At 40.6% G+C, this 20,304-nt stretch overlaps 1 protein-coding gene across 3 annotated transcripts in view; it reads right to left on the bottom strand.

The window, feature by feature from the left end:
• Positions 1 to 20,304, bottom strand: part of LOC148027557 (protection of telomeres protein 1a-like) — a 187,800-nt gene that overhangs the window by 72,254 nt on the left and 95,242 nt on the right. For all 3 annotated transcript variants that reach the window (XM_087689290.1, XM_087689291.1, XM_087689292.1), the window contains exon 4: positions 5,615 to 5,682. In XM_087689290.1, the coding sequence (XP_087545416.1) occupies positions 5,615 to 5,682 (68 nt within the window). The remainder of the gene's footprint in view (positions 1 to 5,614; positions 5,683 to 20,304) is intronic.

Below are 20,304 nucleotides of genomic sequence, written 5' to 3'. Positions count from 1 at the left end.
ATGTGTCCAAGGTTTCAACAATATAGGTATAGATGATTCTCTCTTCGTCTTTTCTTTTCTTGTGGGATCAAGGGCTGGAGTTTGGTATTATTTATTTGCATCGGTTTGGGCTTGGTTTCTTCTCTAATTGGGTCTCTAATTGGAACTGGGTTCCATTGGCGAGGCCTTAATTTTTCTCGCTTTTCTTCCTTCCTCTCAAACAATCTATTATCACACTGGATGGCTTGCACGATATAATCGTTGAGTGTTTTTGCCTTAGGCATAGTGAGCACGAGGTCCTTGATATCATCTCAAAGACCTCATCTGAATTGGCTAATAAAATACTCCTCATGCCAAGTGAGGTCATAGATTAATTGCCTAAATTCAGATGCATAAGCAGACGTAGGGCGGTTACCTTGACGTAGCTTCTGAAGTTTTGTTTCTGCTACTCGACCAGTGTCTGCATCTCCAAATGTGGAAGTGAGCTTGCAAAGGAATATCTCATAGTTATGAAGTACTAGCAGATTCTTTTCCAAGATTGGGGCGAACCATGATAAAGCTCGACCACAAAGCAAAGTCCCAATGAATCCCACCTTGGAAGCATCATCTGGATACCTATCCAATTGCATGCGGATATAGAGCTTTACTTGTTGCAAGAATCCCTTGAACTTCAAACAGTCACCATTGAACTTCTTTGGCATGCTAATCTTGGATTCTCTTGTTGGGGGTTGATAAACACGAGGAATCATCTGATCACTTCCTCTGTTGTTCTGCAAGTCTTGGATCTCGCCTTGCATCTCTTGAAGGGCAGGGCCTAGATGCATATGGTGTTCTATTTGAACTTGTGCTTGTTGTTCATTCAAGTCTTGAATTTGTTGTTGGAGGTTTTGAAGGGAGGCCACGATTCTTTCAAGGCTCGCCTCCATGGTGCTCAGTAAGGCTAGCAAGTAGTCCTACCAAACTGTTATGGGAGCACTAGAATGTGCTCAAGAGACTGGACTAGATGCAAGATTTGTTACAAGAATTCTGATTGCAAGATAATCCCACGTAGGGGCACAATGTACAATGATAACTTAACAAGATACGGAAAATCCCACAACCCGAGACCATAGGTATAGACAACAGGAATCAATAGGATATAAAGGATCCCACAACCCGGGACTGTAGGTATGGATACAAGATATCAAAATTACAAGATCTCCCTCAATGGGGATGAACAAGATACAAGACGGTACTAGATAAGATCTCGTACTACGAGATTACAAGGTGACAAGACAACAAAAGTATAATGGAAGACAAGACAATACTAGATACCATGACTAGACAAGAAGTAGAACTGGAACTCAAAGTTACTTACTTAGAGGTCTCGACTCCTTTAGCTCCCAAGACTTGCATTGGCAAGACTGAGGAGCCCTATGGCAAGCCCCTCCTCTTATAGGTGTTGGACGGCGGCTAAAGATCTTCTAGAAAGTTTCATGATGGCATTATCGATGATGCAGACGATGACATTGTATATCTTCTAGAAGGTTTTATGATAACATGGCAAGGGTGGATTCGCATGGTTAGCTTGAGGATGTCCTGTTAAGGGTGCGTTCGCATGAACAAGAATTAATCTGTACACTTGATCATGACATGTTCGTGACAAAGATGATCTCCACACTGAAAACGTAGGTGAAGGTGAAGCCTGATGGAAAAGGGTGCTGAGGCCAAGCAGATGATGGTGACGCCAAGTAGAAGATGCTCAAACGCAAGGCCTGATGCTCGAACAAGGCGCCTAAAGCAAAAGAGGAAAGGTGAAGGCAGCCGCAAGCCATGAACCGCAATGTCCTCCTAAAGGGGTGTGAGAGCAATGGAAGGGACGGGTGAGAGAAGGAAAGGGTGTCTAATGACGCAAGAAGGTGGTCAAGAATGACTGAAGAGAGGTGGGGTGGTACAAGTGAAGTATGAATGAAGTGACTGCCTATTCATAGGCATAAGTTGTCTCGGGTGGTGCATCACTGTGTAGGCGCCCACTAAAAAAGTGGCCAAAATGCGGGCACCGGCCTTTTTTAGGGTTGTCAGTGCCAAACCCTAAATGAAGTATGTAAAATAAAGAAGTGGTTTCTCAACAATACATTTCAGTTTTAGGCCATCACTAGATACTCAAAGATGTACCACATTTCACCCTCGTGCTTTCTTGCCAGGAATGCTACCTGTGCACTATGCATCTCCTCCATATCCCTAAGTGCATCACTCTCTATCCTCTGGTCTTGCTGTGTGGAGAATCCCCCTCCTACACACGGTTCCACCTTTACCCATGAGCCAATTTATACCTTTCGCCAAAACCTGGCCACATAGATAACAATTGTCAATCAAAGGCCAAGGGTATTAGACCCACACCAAAAATCGCACCATCCACAGCTAAGGGTATTTTAGCCATACCAAATCCAATCCCCATTTCCAAACCAACCTCAACCGCTTTCCATAGTGGTAGTGCCATTTCAAGGCAATTAAAAGGGGGTCTTCCCCAAGGAGGTGGCACAATTTCTCTACCCCTTGGTACCTGTGTTCACCAATGATTGGTCATTGGTGCCCTCAATCTTGGATCTCTCCCTTAGTTAGTGGCTCATGGCATCCTTGTTTGGTTTGGTCATTATCTTCCCCTCAGCTAGTTTCTTAGGCATCCTAGATCATCCTTAGGAACCTTAAGCTAGTTAGACTCCATTTTCTTTAGTCTTCGCTACACTATTTCAAGTCTTTCATTTCACACCCTTTTTTTTCCATTTATTTCGCTGCATTCTACACTCAGCTTTCCTTTTCACTAAGCACAATATCCAAAGCATCTCAATACAAAGCATCTGGTATATAGGTTTCTTTTCTAATTCTATTGTGTTGAGCTTTGTATTTGAGTTCAAGTCTAACATTACAAGTATTTACTAGTCCTAACCAGGCTGCGGTTTTTGACTTGGTGAATATTTCCTCCATCAGCATGGAGACACAAATAGTACCTTCTCTCTCTAGATCAGGCATGTTTTACCCTTATCTTGGTATTCATCTTTCTTTCCTTTAAGCTAAGGTGTTTTTCTCATTTACAATCGATTACTATACTATTAGTTTATTTCTTTCTCATGTTAAATGGACTACTACTTTGGTGGTTATGCCTATGACACTTGGTCAACACTGGAGCCATCTCCCAAGATTGAGTACCAATACATCCCAATCGTCTTAGTATTAGCTGACTCTTTCCTCTCTCTTCTAGTTGGGGAGTTTCAAGTCTTCCTTCTTCATCCATTTGCATGGTGGACTACAATCCTAGCCCTTCTCAACTAGCATGGAGCCCTCTCCCAATTTTCAAATCTGAGCTTACTTGTGCCACTTCATCAGCATAGGAGCCCTCTCTTCAAATCTCATCCAAATATGTTCTACATACCAAGTGGGTGATTCTCCTTTGCTCTTCCAACTAAGGGATGTCAGGTCTACATTCATCATCAAACTTCATCATTTTATCTTGGTTCTCGACACCACACAAAGATTGATATCAAATCCTCCTCCAATATTAACATCCATGGTTGGAAGGAAGTTTCTCCCTTTCATTGGTATTTACAAGTTCCAGCATTATCTTCAACAACAACCTCCCTTCCCTCTTGTGCCTACACTTTGCATTGCATAAGCATCATCATCTTTGTAAAAGGGCACTTGGGCAAGTGAACAATTTTCCTACAAGAGACGCTGTCCAAGTCTGTTCTCATCATGTGGCATTCATCTAAGCATCTCATTGTGTAGAGCACCCCTAAGTGGATCATGAGTTGTTTCCGCCAATAGCTCTCTCACCACCATACCTCCATACCTCTTCACCATTTCCTTTGTCACCAACACCTTGAATGTGTGGTTAGGGTAGTCTTCTATTTTGTGATGTTGGATCTGACCATCCCTTTATTTCCCCCCATCGGCGCAATTACTCCATCAAACGAAAGGGTTCACAATGGTTCCACCCCCTTCATAGGCCTAGTAGGCCACTAGGTAGTCAACGCACACCCTTTGTCCTATGACTTGGCCTCTCTAGAGTGACCCTTTGGGCTCTCAAGGTAAATAGCCATCGCCTCTGCAGTCTTGAGAGGTCCTTGGGCAACCAGCATGCACCCTTGGCCCAATGCCCTAGCTACTCTAGGGTGAAACGACTCCGGATGGTATGGGTGGAACTATGTTTGCAATCCCTTTTTGGTTCCAGTTCTAGGCCTAAGAGAGGGTGTTACGCTAAAAAAGATGCATTAAACATTAAAACTTTATTAGCTCATTAAAACAGGCCCAAAACTCAAATTTTACCAAAGTCTCTATGTCCCATCAGCAAACACCCACACTTTGGGGGATCTGCATCAATAAATAAGGGGCTGCCTGGCCGCTGAGTTCATCCTAGTTTTGCACATTCCAGCCATCAGCCCACCCCATCCAATGGCTGCCCAGCCGTCGCTCACCACCAGCTCCAAGCGACCATATTCCAACTAGTGCCCTCTTCCAGGCTGTGTTTTGCTGCATACTATTGACGGCATCATCCGTCACCCTGTTTGCTGCCCCTGCTGCCTGCGCTTACTGCTCCTGCATGCCACCGTACATCCCATCATCATCCTAGATCTATCGCCCAGCTTCGTCTTGCTGCCAATGATCAGCTGCCATCATCTTCCAGCAGTCACATTGCTATGTCTACAAGTTCTAGCGCCAGAGACTGCTGTGTTTTGGCTTCCAGCCTGCTGCATTTCCACTTTCAACATCATTTAGCTCCAACTAATGATTACAACACTCCAAATCTGTCTCCAATGGACATCACTCTCCCACTACTCCCTCAGCCTGCTCTCACAAGAGCCATTGGTTCTTGGACAGCTCTACCTTTGAGCATCTTTACACTCTTTCCTTCATTTACAGCATTCATTCATTCACTTCAGAGATCTCCTTCATCTCTGTGTTGTGTTCTGCGTTTTTGCATTTGTGTTTGAGTTCTCTGAGTTCTCTATGTTTTAGTTTGTGGTCATACACATCATGTTTTCTTTCGAAACCCTAGCACATCCCCACAGGGATGTAAAGCAAGGGGTTCTCATCGGTTTCCTTCTCTCAAAAAAGAGATACATGTGTCATGCTAAAATGGTCAACAAGGTAGTCATAAGGTGCAAGAGAAAATATGCATCACCAATCGCAAGAAAAGTGTGATCAAATTGTAGAAACATATGGGCACAAACTAAACACAGCCACAATATGCCATCTTGAGTCGGTAGGTACACAATGAAGGTGAGATACCAAGGTAATGAAGGTAAATAAATAGAAGGATTGCCCTTAAGAAAGTCCAATGCTACACTATTATTACATTGGCAATACCTTCATAGGTCTTATGCTAATTGGAAGCAATTATTGTAAGATTAATACCATGACTTGCAAAATGCTGATTGACAGCAATTATTGCATTATCAACAGCCAATAAAGCAACCTTTCAGTTCCTATTTTTCTATTATCATCATTAAGCCAATACAACTATGCGCAAAACCAAGAAAGACAGGCCCAACTTTTAAAAAGTCAATTTGCAGCTTCTGTTCCAAATATTTCATGAAAAGCAGTTAAGTGAATCTGAAGCTAAAGACCAGCTGAGACATTAGATTGACACTGAACACACCTTGCAGCATAAGTCAAAGTAAATTCCCTCTTTGATGCCGCTAATAGAAACCAGGTAATCATTGGCACCTGCATAAACACCCATGTACAAGAGAGAAATGCTACAAAATGATTGCTTTACATTGTGCATGCAAAAACATGGAACGTATCAAAAGCGGTCTCTTTGAAGCCATGTAAACATGCATGCTAACGAAAGTTAAATCTGAAATATATGTTCAGGTGTGGTAAATAACTCTACAATTAACTAAAATTTGCAACTCCTTTGGGGTTTTTCCCCCTTCAAAGAAGAGAAATTATTTTATCAATAAGCCTCCTATGAACAAAATATCCCAAGGCAAAATGCAAACGACAAAGCAGCCTTGTAAGGGACTTCCATATCAAAGAATATTTAACAAGGGTAAGCCTATTAAAAGGCTCTCCCATATGTATCAAGCAATGATGCTGGGAGTCGAAAGGAAGTGAATTGCAGTGGGTTGTGCATTATGCACTCAAACTGTACATATATAAGCAGCTTACCAAGGTGCTTTACTTTTTAGACTGCAAGAAGAAGAGTGCTAAGTACTGGCCTTTTACAGTCATCTTACATATGTACTACTAAGTATTGTAGGAAAATAGGTGAGCAAACTAGTTCTAAAATAGATTACCAGTAAATCTCAGACTGAATGCTTTGCACTTTCGCATGAAGTGTTCAACTTGACTTCATAGGATTTTTTATATTCTTAACTGTTGAACTTGCTACACCACTTGCATTGGAACTCTTTTGTTTTATAAGATTTTAGTATACTGATTACTGTTACGCTAATAGTCTGTGCCCATCGATTATATGCTCAGAAATAGATCGTATTACCGGAACAGTAACACATGATCAATTTTCGTTATCTGAGAGGTATAACCTTTCCTAAGGAAGAAATACAGGAGAATGGAAAGAGCACAATCAACCACATTAGACACATCAGCATAGGCTTCACAAATTAGCTGATTCCAAACACATTATTGAGGTCAATCAATCGAGGAAGAGAAAGAGACAAGCTGTCTGAAAGCCCTGATTTTTGTTTATAGGTTTCAGTCCCGTAAGGTACATTCTAGTAAGAGCTAGCGTAAATGAATCCATTGTTGGTGTTTCCAGAGCAACACATGCATATAGCTACAAACTACGGATTTGGTGAGGGACTTACAAGAAGCTGGCTATGCTATCTGAATCTAAAATGGCAGAAACATGCTTTTATAGGTAAGGGTGCCACAAAGTAGTCATATCAATCTAGGAAGGGGGCAGGATGTTGGAATTGTTGGAAATTTTTATCTTTTCATTAGGAATAAATTTACATTAGCTCCTAACTGTGAGCCCTTTCATCGAGTTACTGGTGAACATTAGGGAGCTCTGACACTTTTAGTTTTGGCTCATGACTATCCTCTTCTTTTATGCATACATAATTTTCTTGTGGATACCGTTAATTGTAGAAGTAAAATAAGACTGCCCTCAACCTCCTCATCTGTTCCAGGTCTTCTGGTAGAACTCCAGGAACAATCTACAATTTTCATGGGAGTAAGCACAGCTTTCACTGAATTTTATTTTTTCAAGAAAAAGAAATTGTATTAATAACACCTCGGAGGGAAAAACCCTTGAGAAGAAATACAGAGTACAAGGAATTCTATACACAATAACTAAGTACATGACAAATACAATTGTTGTGTGAACAACCAATCCAATGAGCAAGAGCCAGACCATTTGAAGGGCATTGTGCAAAAAGGTGCCCAAGTTCCAAGTCCGCAAGAAGGTGCCACTTCTCCTCCTCATCCTCTTAAAGCTGCCCTGCATCCTCTCCCATCTCCCACTAGGAGTGTGGAGGATCTCTATCCAAATCCTTGATAGAGGTTCCGCTATGGATACATCCTTAAGGTCTACAGCATGATTGCAGCTCACGGTCCAAATGTACCAACCTATAATACTACAATCACCTCCCATCTATGATATTGTCCATGGGTCCAGTCCAATATGCCTACAAGTAATCAAAAGTGGGGATCCTCCTCACATGTCGCCAAATGATGAAGAAAGAAAGGCTCCCTTGAACATCCTCACCCACATGTTGGGCCTCTATCTATGACCCAAGCTACAGCCCCCCAGGTCACCACCATGGGCTCTGTTGTGTCATGGAATATCATCCTCACAGCTCTCCTCCATACCTCGTAGACGCTAGGGGAGTCCCATAGGAAGTGTCTATGTATCTCCTCGTGCTCACCGCATCTTGTGCATGCCACTGGGTCCCTGCTATATCCAAGCCAAGTCCCAACTACTAAGCTCTTGCGATCTAAGAGCCATAAGAAGAGAGATATCTTCCTAGGATGTCATGTAGCTGCCTCAAAAAATCAGATAAGAACTGGTCTGGGATGCCCTCTCCATGGCAATACAAGATGGTTACTGGTTGTGCTCTGATCTTGCTCCTCTATGTCCTCCCATGCTCTCACTAAGGATTTAGAACATAAAGAATGTCTTTGAACCATAAGTAATTAGTTGAAAATATTACATTGCACCTTACGGATGATTGGTATCTAATACATTGAGTTCTTTTGAAATTGATCATGATTCTAATAGATTTGTGTTGCTAGCAGACACTTTTAGTTCTCTTTGACACCTGGTCTACACTACATCTTTTATATGCAAATGTATTCTTGCATTTTTAGCCTAAACACCATGCACTTGGGTCTATAGGTTGCTCACTTACATGCACACTATGGAGGTTAGTGCTTCAATTGTGACTTGGCTGCAATCCATGAATATCTAGAGGGCCATGTGAAGCCAAAGGCAATTGCCACAGCTAGTTTGTGAGGGGGATAAGTGGTCATAGACACAAAAGCAGCAACACAAGGGCTTCCATCTCGGGCTACTGCCATCCATAAGTATGTGCAATGCCGGTATTGAGTGCTCCAAGAGAGGGTCTATGTCCCATAAGCCAAACCCTAGTAGGGATCCACTCATCTATAAATAGATAGGCTTCCTACCATTCAGCCCCATCCCTCATTTTGCAAGTTACCCCAATTCTTCCCGCCCTCCATTCATCAGCCACCTCATTCAGCCTGCTGCCATGGTCATCTCCAGCTATCATCCTTTAGCTTGGCAACTCCTATAGGCTAGGCGCACGGTTATGTTATTTCTATTTGGACATTGTATTGGGCGTGCCAGACTCTTTGGGCACCGTCCATTAGCTTTATTCCTATTTTTGTATAAAAGCAAACTCAAAAGCTAAAAGCTTGCTATTTTGTAATTTGGGCTATTATTTGAGCTTGAAGATGAATAATACATAAAACACATGCTTTGTGGAGCGCTCACACAAGGCATGGGGGTAGATTGCACCCAATTGGTCTCTTGCTCTTGTCGTTCATGCTTTTTACCTTGTAATTTGTGCAAAAAGTAGAGTTCCATTGTTCTTGGGGACCTTCTGGCATTCACTACGCGAGCGTACAACATCCGATCTATGCACCAGTGGTATCAGAGCGAAGCTGAGATCAAGAGCTTCCAATCGCTACCCATCTTGTGCGAAGGCGGAGCTCCTCGAACGATCGGGCTCTACGGTCAATCTTGTCGCGAACCGTCGATACAGGCAGACTTCTGGCGATCAAGAACCCCTGTTTCCATCATTGGATCGCGAAGGATCGGTCTGCAGAGGCGGACGACCACTCCTACATCTTCTTCATCAAGTCGTGGTTACACAGAGATAAGTCATAAACCTCCATATCTTCAAGCTTCAAACTTTAAAGCTTAAGAAGCTTAGCCTAAGCTTTAAGAAGCTTAAAGCTTCTTATAAAAAAATTTCGTGGTCTCGGAAGACGTCCGAATTTTTCGCCGCCGCTGATAAAAAACGGGCCCCCCCCCCCCCACGAATTTCGCCGTTTGCTGTATTAAGCTTCAAGCTTAATCAATTAAGCCATAGTCACACAAGCTCTTCAATCTTGCAAGTCATAACTAACTCCAAGTCACACCCAACCAATCAAGTTCAGCAAGTTTCTTCAAGTCAAGTTCTGCAAGTTCTGTAAAGCGACTAAGCTCTGCAAGTCTGCAACTCTGCAAGTCACATAAGTCTACAACTTTGCAAGTCAAACAAGTCAACTGGAGTCAGAACTGGCTTGTGCTCAAAACTCATAGAAGGGCTGTTCCTGCGCAGAAACTCCGAACTGCAAAGTTGTTCATTGGAAGGTACTCTACCCATACGCAGGTTTGCTGAAGCATTTTCAGCATACGAAGAAGGATAAAACGCAGATTTTTCGAAGATTGTGAAGGCTACACCCAAAAATACATAAGCCTTGTATTCCCGAACTTGAGCTACGCTCATCCCGCTAACTTGATTTTGAGTAAGAAAGGTCTTTTGAGTTTTGCAGGATGACGGAACCACATATGGATGATCTTATAGCTGAAGGCGACCTACCTGAACCTACGATGGAGCAAAAGCTGGACTTAATCATGATGCAATTGGATGAAGAACGAAGGGCTAGGCAAGCATTGCAAGTTCAACTGGCAAATTTACAAAGAGCGTCTACCGACAAAGAAGAACCTCAAGCTGAAGATCTTATTCGACGTACCATCGACGCAACTCTCGAAGCTCAAACCATCCGCAAGGAATCAAAGATAAGTAAAAGAAGTTTCAAATTTCGTACTTTCAATGGCATACGAGAAGGAAAAATTGTTCTAGCATTCATTAGTCAGTTTGACGACTATTTCCATGAGGAAACCTATGCAGAAAAAGATAAAATCAAGTGTGTCACTAATCATTTAGTGGACAGAGCATCTCTTTGGTGGACTGTAGTACGCAAGAGTATAGATTGTCCTGCTACTTGGGAGAATTTCAAAAAGAAGTTCATGCAGAATTTCCTTCCTCCACAATTTCATGAGAAAGCTATTAAGCAATGGGATCTTCTTCAGCAACGGGATCGTGAGCCTATTCCTCAGTATACAGAGCGTTTTTGGAATGCACTACTCCAGCTACGCATGCTTGAAGACGTACCTGAAGCGACACACAAGCGCAAGTATATGTCTGGACTTCTTGGACATTACTACGTTGAAGTTAACATGTTCAAGCCTGCTACTCTTGAAGACGCCATTTCACTAGCTCACGACACTGAAGACAAGCTGCGAGGTAGAGACAGACATCCACAGCAATTCCAAGCCAATGGTAACTATGGATCTAAGCAATTCAATTCCAATTTTAGAAAATTTACTCCAAGTCGTTTCTCTTCATCATCTTTCCGTAAAAATTGGGCAAAACCACCTGCTTTACCATCCAATGTCAATCAAAACCCTAAGCCTATTCCACAACCAAACCCTAATGTCCCTAGACTTCCCGCCATTGCAAACAATGTAACCAAAGCCAAGCCAATAGTATGCTATAAATGCCACCAGCCTGGACATCTAGCAGCAAATTGCCATTCGAAGAAGCCATCTACCCATATCAACTACCTTGGAGCAATGGACGAAGACGAACATGAAGATATACCTGATTTCACAGAAGATGAGGACGACACTACTACACCTTCGGATACTTTACCAGGTATGCCAACTCCATATTCTTTATTGACTATGAAATGTTTGATGCATGGAAAGGAAAAGATTATTTTGCATGATGACGGTAGTACTCATGATTTTATTTCAGCAAAATTAGTAAAAGAATTGAAGTTACAGACTATACCTACGCATTATCGCATCAAAGCAGCATTCTTAGGTACTAGGTATAATGGTACATAGGAAGTGCATGACTTAGAGATTCAAATTGGTCAATACACTGGAAGAAGAAATTTTCTAGTTGTTCCATTACAGTCGAGTAACATTATTTTAGGTATGCCTTGGCGTCATCAGCATAACCCAGATATAGACTATTCCACACATTCAAAGAATATTACTTTTCAAGGAAAATCTATTACATTATATGGTATGCATGCATCTAATGTTTTTCCACTGCTTTCGCATACTCAAGCTAAACGTGCATTACGCAAGAGTAGTAAATCTTATCTCATTTGGGTGAATGAATTGCAAGTCAAAGAAAATCATATGCACCCTAGGCATAAAGAATTTCTTGCACATTTTAAAGACTGTTTTGCCGAAGACCTACCACCCAGTTTACCTCCTTCACGTCCAGAAGACCATAAGATAGATTTGATCCCTGATACACAACCACCTTGCAAAGCACAATATAGGCATAACCAGATAGAGCAAAAAGAAATTCAGAGTCAAGTTGAGGAATTACTAAATAGAGGATTGATTAGACCTAGTAGTTCTCCATTCGGTGCACCTGTTCTGTTAGTCAAGAAAAAGAATAATACCTATCATATGTGCATTGACTATCGAGCTTTAAATAAGATCACTGTAAAGAATAGGTATCCCATTCCTAGAGTTGATAACATTATGGACAAACTACAAGGATCTGCTATATTTAGTAAAATAGACCTTAAATCTAGTTATCATCAGGTGAGACTAGATACGTCAGACATATTCAAAACTGCATTTAGGACACAGTTTGGTCATTACGAATTTTTAGTGATGCCATTTGGATTGACTAATGCACCTGCTACATTTAGTAGAATGATGAATCGTATATTTTTGAAATATCAGTATTGTGTAATTGTCTTCTTTGATGATATTTCGGTGTTTAGTCAAAATGAGAAAGAACATTATGAGCATTTGTCATTGGTTTTTCAGTTATTAAAAGATAATCAATTGTATGCAAACCCTGAAAAGAGTGAATTCTTTAAAACAGAAATTGAGTATTTAGGTCATATTGTATCATCTAATGGAATTAAAGTTGATCCTAAGAAAATAGATGCAATATTGAATTGGCCTGTACCTAAAAACGTGCATGAGTTATGCTCATTCCTTGGTCTTGCTAGTTTCTATAGGAAGTTTATACGTAATTTTTCATTACTTGCATTACCATTAACCAAACTTCTCAAGAAAGGTATTGTCTATCATTGGTCCGAAAATCAACAGAAATCCTTTGACTTATTGAAACATGCATTAATCCATGCCCCTATCCTACAGTTGCCTGATTTGAATAGACCATTCTTTCTAGTAGTAACCGATACTAGTGGATCAGGAATAGGAGCTATACTTATGCAAGACAATCATCCTATAGCCTATTCTAGTTGTAAGCTGAAACCCTCTGAACTACAATATTCCACATATGACAAAGAACTATTAGCAGTTGTACAAGCATTAAGACAGTGGAAACACTACTAATGGGTTCAGAATTTATGATTAAGACCGATCAGCAAAGTATTAGACATTTACTTAACCAACCCCAAATCTCTGACCGACATATCAAATGGGCATTCTTTATTCAAAGTTTTCATCCTATCATTCAATGCCAACCTGGAAAAGAAAATATAGTGGCTGATGCATTAAGTAGAAGACCTGCTATTCATAACATTTCTCTTATATCTTTTGATTCTTTAATTGCTATGAAAGATACTTATCATCAGGATATTACTTTTCATGCTAATTGGAATAAATTAGTTCAAAATAACTTGATTCCTATTGATTCATTATCATATAATGATGGATTTATGTTTTATGAAAAGAGATTGTGTGTTACAATTCCATTCCGATCTTTTGTTTTGAATGAAATTCATTGTCCCCCATATCAAGGTCATAGAGGTATCATATCTACTTTACGTACATTAACTGAAGATTTTTATTGGCCGCATATGAACACTGATGTATCTAACTTTGTTTCTGAATGTTTGATTTGTCAAAGAGTTAAGAGACATCATGGTAAACAGTATGGATTACTTATGCCTTTGTCTATTCCATCTAAACCTTGGGAACAAATTTCTATGGATTTTATTACTGGCTTACCTAATACTAAATCTAACCATGATATGGTTTGGACAGTCGTAGATAGATTTAGTAAACAAGAATATTTCATTCCATGTAAGAAAACTTTAACAGCATCACAAGCAGCACAATTGTTTTTGAAAACTGTTTTTACTAACCATGGATTGCCAAAAGTTATTATTTCAGATCGTGATTCTAGATTTTGTAACAACTTTTGGATTACTCTGTTTGCTAACCTAGGCACAAAGATTGATTTCTCATCTGTATTTCATCCTGAAACTAATGGACAAACAGAAGCCACTAATAGCACAATTCTAGATCTCTTACGTGCATATACTATATCTAAACCACAGACATAGGACACACATTTGCATTTATTACAGTTTGCATATAATAATACACCACACACATCTACAAAGAAAGCACCGTTTGAAGTGATTTATGGATATAGATTATCTACACATGTTGCATCTTTGTCAAATAGAATTCAGAGTGCTGATGATATTGCTAGTATGCATAACACTATTTTTTATGAGGTTAAAGATATGATTGCTAAAGCCCAGTAATCATATACCAAACAAGCCAATAAGAAAAGACAAACAATGAATTTCAAAGTTGATGACTATGTTTGGTTGAGAATAGAAAAACGTAGACTACAAAGTGTAGATAGACACCCAGTTGTGAAATTAGCCCCTAGATTTTATGGATCATTTAGGATCATTCATAAAATTAACGACAATGCATTCAAGTTAGAATTACCACCTCACTGGAAAATTCACAACACATTTCACATTAGTTTATTGAGACCATTTAGAGGCCAATTACCTGTACACCCTGTTTATGAAAACCCACCTTTGTTAGAGCAAGAGACTGAAATACTTGAACCAGAAGCTATCATAGACACTGACTTTATGACCACTAGAACTGGCCGAAGATATTCTAGATATTTAGTTAAATTTAAGAACCATCCTATAGAGGAAGCACAATGGATGCATGCTAGAGACTTAAATGCTTTCCCCACTCTATTAGCTCCACATTGATCCCACCCCGGGGGTATGATGCCAGGAGGCATATTTCACAGTGGATTCCGTGAGGTTTTACGGTGGATTCCGTAAACCTTGATGACCGGGGCTCATACACAAAGTGGATTCTTTGTGCGACAAGTTGATGGGGACGCCTGTCCTTTTCGGGCGTTTCATTAATTTAGTGTGTACATGGGTGATTCCATAGCGGGTGATTCCGCAAAATGCATATTAAATTAATAAACGTTTATGAGTTTAGAGTGCGCACTCGTAATAAATTAAGGTTACGATTTATTTCTAACCAGTTGATTTATTTATGTAGCTGAAGACTGCTAGGTATTCACTTTTGTCGGTTTAATTATATTATTTTACTAACGATTGTGAATGCTTCAGTTGATGTGTAGAGATAGCAACAGTGGCAGAGGAAAGCATTGGAGGATAGCGAGTATTCGATTTATGGATTATATTTTAATAGGCGCCACGCCTATATTTTGTCACGCCTATTTATTGAGGCATTGGATATTTATTATTATTTTGTATGCGCATGGGCGCACAGTTATGTTATTTCTATTTGGACATTGTATTGGGCGTGCCAGACTCTTTGGGCACCGTCCATTAGCTTTAGTCCTATTTTTATGTAAAAGCAAACTCAAAAGCTAAAAGCTTGCTATTTTGTAATTTGGGCTATTATTTGAGCTTGAAGATGAATAATACATAAAATACATGCTTTGTGGAGCGCTCACACAAGGCATGGGGGGAGATTGCACCCAATTGGTCTCTTGCTCTTGTCGTTCATGCTTTTTACCTTGTAATTTGTGCAAAAAGTAGAGTTCCATTGTTCTTAGGGACCTTCCGGTATTCACTACGCGAGCGTACAGCATCCGATCTGCACACCACTAGGAGACCCAGTCTGATATCAATATGGATTTGAAGAAAACCCAAATGTTCAAATACGTTCCACAAGGTAATCCTTCATCCTCTTTCATTTGAGTATCGGTTTGGTGCTTTCCATTCACCTTCACATTTCCTGCCTTTCCTTGAGGCTTTCACTTCACATTGAGATTATTCTTCAATGTCTCCATTCAATCTAGACCCCTATTGTAGACCGTTACCTTGTCTTAGCTCATGTTGTTGTTAATGTACATTTACGTTTTAGTCCATCACTAGATATTCAGAGGTGTATCACTTTGCACCCTCATGCTTTATTGTTGGGGATACCACCCATGTACTATGCACCTCCTTCATATCTGCAAGTGCATCACTCTCTATCCTCTAGTCCTATAGTGTGAGAAATCCCCCTCCAACACATTGTACCACCCTTCCCAATTGCTCAAACTCATGAACCCCTTTCTCATGTTGTTGAGTCACCTCCTCCTTTGAAGGCCTCAAGAGTGGATAGGAATCACCTAGCAACTTAGACCCAATAGAAATTGAAGGAAAAAGAGAGTGGTAATGTCCAAACCTCACAAATACCCTCCAAGAATTACTTGTCTAAAAGGAATAGGTTTTGTACATTTTGCCAGAAACCCGGCCATTAAGATGACAATTGTCGCTTTAAGGCCAAGGGTACTAGACCCATACCAAAAATCACCCCATCCACAACTAAGGATATCTTACCCATATCAAAGCTGAGTCCAATTCCCATTCCCAAAGCAACCTTAGCCCCTTTCGACAATGGTAGTGCCACTCCAAGGCGATTGACAGGGGGTCTTCCCAAGGGCAGTAGCACTAGTGCAATGGATCTTAGATCTCCCCCCCTCCCCCCTCCCCAGGCGGCCAGTGCCTCCTGGCATCTCTAATCGGTTCAATCATCATCTTCCCCTAGGCTAGTATCTTAGGGGTCCTAGGTCATTCCTAAGAACCTTAGGCTAGTTTCCTTTAGGCTTAACCATACTTTTCAACTCTTTTGCTTCACACTTTCTTCTTTCATTTACTTTTGTTGCATCTTGCACTCACTTAGCTTTTCTTTTCATTTAGTATAAGCATCTCAAGCATCTCGATATGAAAGATCCATTCTATAGGTTTCTTTTTAGATCCTTTCATGTAGAGTTTTGTACTTCAATTAGAACTAACACTAGAAGTATGTTAAAAGTCCTACCTCTATTAAAGGTCCTACCTCTATTAAAGATCCTTTTTGATGTGGTTGCAATGATAAAGTTACTCAGAACAACTTGAGGAATGTAGGGGTCACCATCCCTAAAATTTAGGGAGTTACTATTTTTGAACCTAGAATCTATTCGCATCATTATCTTCATTATTGCACGAGGATTAATTCTCTCGTTGTTCCGAGGTCAAATTTTGCACTAATCATGGAGAATTTTAGACCGGAAGGTTTAAACGGGAAAATTGTTACATGTATGCCATGTGGCACAAATTCCCAAAATAGAGAGAGAGAGAGAGAGAGAGAGAGAGAGAGAGAGAGAGCATTTTTAAAAAAACGTAATAGGCATGAGGGGCAGATCTAAGAGTGAAGTTTTGAGGAGCTGAGGGCAGACTACTGCAGTTTCATCAGCTCTGGAGAGTACTTCGTCTCAGACTCATATACGGAGGTAGAGCTTACTCCCTCTGGTCAACTCTCTCTCTCTATTCTCAAAGGAAATGCTCTGCATGATGGGCTGGTTCCATTGAAGGTACAGTTCTATGTTTTCTTTGCACTTCTGCTGAGGCAAGAGCCTCACTGTCCAGGTTTAGGAGCAGCTGTTGGTTTCTCCAATGCAGGAACTAAAGGAAGTAATGACCATGCCACACAGGAACAGGGTTTTTCAGCTCTGATTTAGTGCTATTCTGGTCACAGAAAATGCTTTCCTAAAAGGGATGTTGTTCTGGACATGCTCGACAGTAAGAACAGTGAATTCAGAGATCTGTTGACTGCAATTCTGCACATGAATCATTGAATTTTGGTCACAAAAAAATGCTTTCCCAAAAAATGCTTTCCTGAAAGGAATGTTGTTATGGACAAGTTGGACAGTAAGAACAGTGAATTCAGAGATCTGCAGACTACAATTCTGCACATGAATCATTGAGTTTTGATCACAGAAAATGCTTTCCTAAAAGGAATGTCGATCTAGTCATGTTGTACTATTCTTATGCAGCTAGGATTTACTTAGAAAAGATGAAAACCAACTGTTCACAGGTTATGTATTTTGGAACATTTCATTTTTGTAATTTTCCATCTTTTAATTAATAAAGAAATATCGAGAGGGGCGCCGGTCTTCGGGGCCCCTCTGGTGTCGAGCGAGGGAGTGAGGTCTCTGTTTGTGTATATGTGAAACGACCAGGAGTTAATTGAAGGAACTACCGCTTTTTATGCGAGTCATAGACCGGTTACATGGTTCCATCCCTGGGATTTGAATTCTTTTCTAAAAGAATTTAAGCTCGGACACTTTTGGGTGAAAAGGCTATACACATAGATTTTACAGAGATTACAGGACTAGAGAGATGGCAGACATGGACAAAGGCAAAGGAAAACTCCCTCATAAAGAAGAGAGTTATTCTTCTGCTTATAGACACCAAAGAGAGAGTATTGGTGTACACGTGTCAGCACCATCTAAAACCGACATCGAACGATGGGATGAGGAGCAAGAACAGGAGGACTTGTTTATGGCACAACTCGTCAGTATAGTTGGATCTTTCGAACAACTTGTAAAGAATCCTCGGATGCAAAAAATTTTGAAGTCACATAATGAGGATTCTCACGCTGATTCATCACATCATATCATGGAGCGCTCAAAAAGGCAAACCTCTAAAGTGCATGAGCATGTGGAAAAGACGCCAAATATGGAGACAGGTCCAGTGCAACAAGAAGCGCAAGCACAGGACCAAGGAGTGAATGCACAACAGACTATTTCTCCTCAATTCGCTACTTATCCTGGTTACTTTGGTGGTGGGTCAGTTTTTCAAGCAATGGCTGGATTACCCACGGGTTATCAAGGATACTTACCTAGAGGGCCACCAAGAATGATGCCTATTAAGGCAGTGAACCCACTTTATGCTAATATTGGTCTACATCCCAGCTAAACTTTGCAGAGTCCTTATTTGATGCCTAGAGTACAAAATGCAGCGGCTGGTTTTTTTCAGCCTAGTGGGCATATGGCATCTAAGACAGATGAAATGAATGCTGATAATGCGCCTAAGGAACTCCCCTTTTTATACCCACATGTCTATGACAACCTGACACCAAAAAGTGCAAAGCCTAAAGACTATAAAGAGGGTGGTCAAGCATTAAAGTTTGAAACCTTCAATGGTATGCAAGATAAGCTGAAAGCTTTGACATTTATACAGCAGTTTGATGCAGCTTACACTGGAGGGAATTTTACTGAGACTTCTAAGGTGCGGAAGGCTGCAACTTTTTTGAAAGGTAATGCATTGCAATGGTGGAACATATTGTTAATGCAAGGATATGCAACTGCCACTTGGGTCCATTTTAAACAGTTGTTTGCAGCCTCATGGTTAATTGACATGTTTGAAGTAGATGTCATGACTCCTTGGCATAAATTGGATGCGGCAAATTGTGCGGATTTAGAAGCAATAAGAAATTTTGGAAAGCACTTTTGCCCGTGAGTTCTTACAGGACAGTGCCCCTGTCAGAACAAATTAAAAAGTACTGTTGTGGTTTGCCCGAAGCCATCACGGATTATTGTACCAAGACTAGGGTTACAAATATGGTACAGTTAATTGAAAATGCTAGTGTGGCAAATGCATTGTTGAAAGGAAAAGCTGATAGCTTTAAAGGCACTGAAAAGAAGGATTCTCAGTTTAAGTAGGATCCTAGCAAGAAAAAGAAGCAATTTCCAGAAACGACCAGCTTTACAAAGAAGTCTTTTTGGAAGAAAAGATTTCAGCAACAACTTTAGACTTCTTTTAAACAGGGCAAAGGACAGAAGAGACCACTTTTTGGCAAATCATTTGAAGAAAGAAAGGCTTTAATGATGGCTAGGAAATGCTTTATATGTGAACAAAAAGGCCATATTGCTTCTAAGTGCCCACAGCAATCTTCTAAAGATGTGGAGGATAAAGATGCGCCAAGTAAAAAGAAGCCCAACATTGTCTTTTAGTGCCTGATATGGTGGGAGATCAATCAGCTGATGATGCTACAAAATTGTGTAGAGCTTGGGGAAAGATTAAAGATTCCACATTGCTTATTTTCTTTAATCCTGGAGCTCGTGGAAACTTTATCTCACCAACATTGGCAGCTAAGCTGGATATAAGTCCCGAATAAATGGGACCAGTTGGACAGGCTAATTTGGCATGCCCAGGACATACTGAACCTGTCACCCCCATTCTTGGCAAACTCCATATGCACATTCAGAGCTATGTGGACACAAAGGTGTTCCATATTATGCCTTTAGAGAGCTGTGATGTTCTGTTGGGTATTCCATGGTGCCACAGGAAGCATGCTATCTTGGATACTTACAGCAAAACGATTACTCTTGTACATAAGGGCAAGACTCACGTGAGAGATGTGAAGCTTAAAGGAGAGTCTATCCCAGTTGTTTCTCCTTCTCCAATTACTTCTGTAATGAAAAATCATATTTCTGTGTACTTGGTTTTTGCAAAGTGAGTTAATGAAGTTGACGATAATGTGTCTGTACTAGATGAAAGTAGAAGGGCTTTCTTGGATAAATTCAGTGATTGTTTCTCAGATTCGTTATCAAGAGAGTTACCCCCTGAGAGGCTTGAAGATCATACCATAGATCTTATTCCAGGGACTTGTCCGCCCAATAGGCCACCGTATAGGGTCAGTGCAGCGCAGCAGAAAGAGATTATGACACATGTTAATGAGCTTTTAGAGAAGAGACTAATTCAGCCCAGTAGTTCTCCGTTTTGTTCACCTGTGTTGCTAGTTCAGAAAAA

The sequence above is a fragment of the Lygodium microphyllum genome, chromosome 12 (assembly GCF_053477565.2).
Source record: "Lygodium microphyllum isolate KBCC chromosome 12, Lygodium_microphyllum_v1.1.10, whole genome shotgun sequence".
In the NCBI taxonomy this organism is placed as follows: domain Eukaryota; kingdom Viridiplantae; phylum Streptophyta; class Polypodiopsida; order Schizaeales; family Lygodiaceae; genus Lygodium; species Lygodium microphyllum.
Note: the sequence above shows the minus strand (reverse complement) of the source record. Positions and strands in the feature narration are given on the sequence as shown.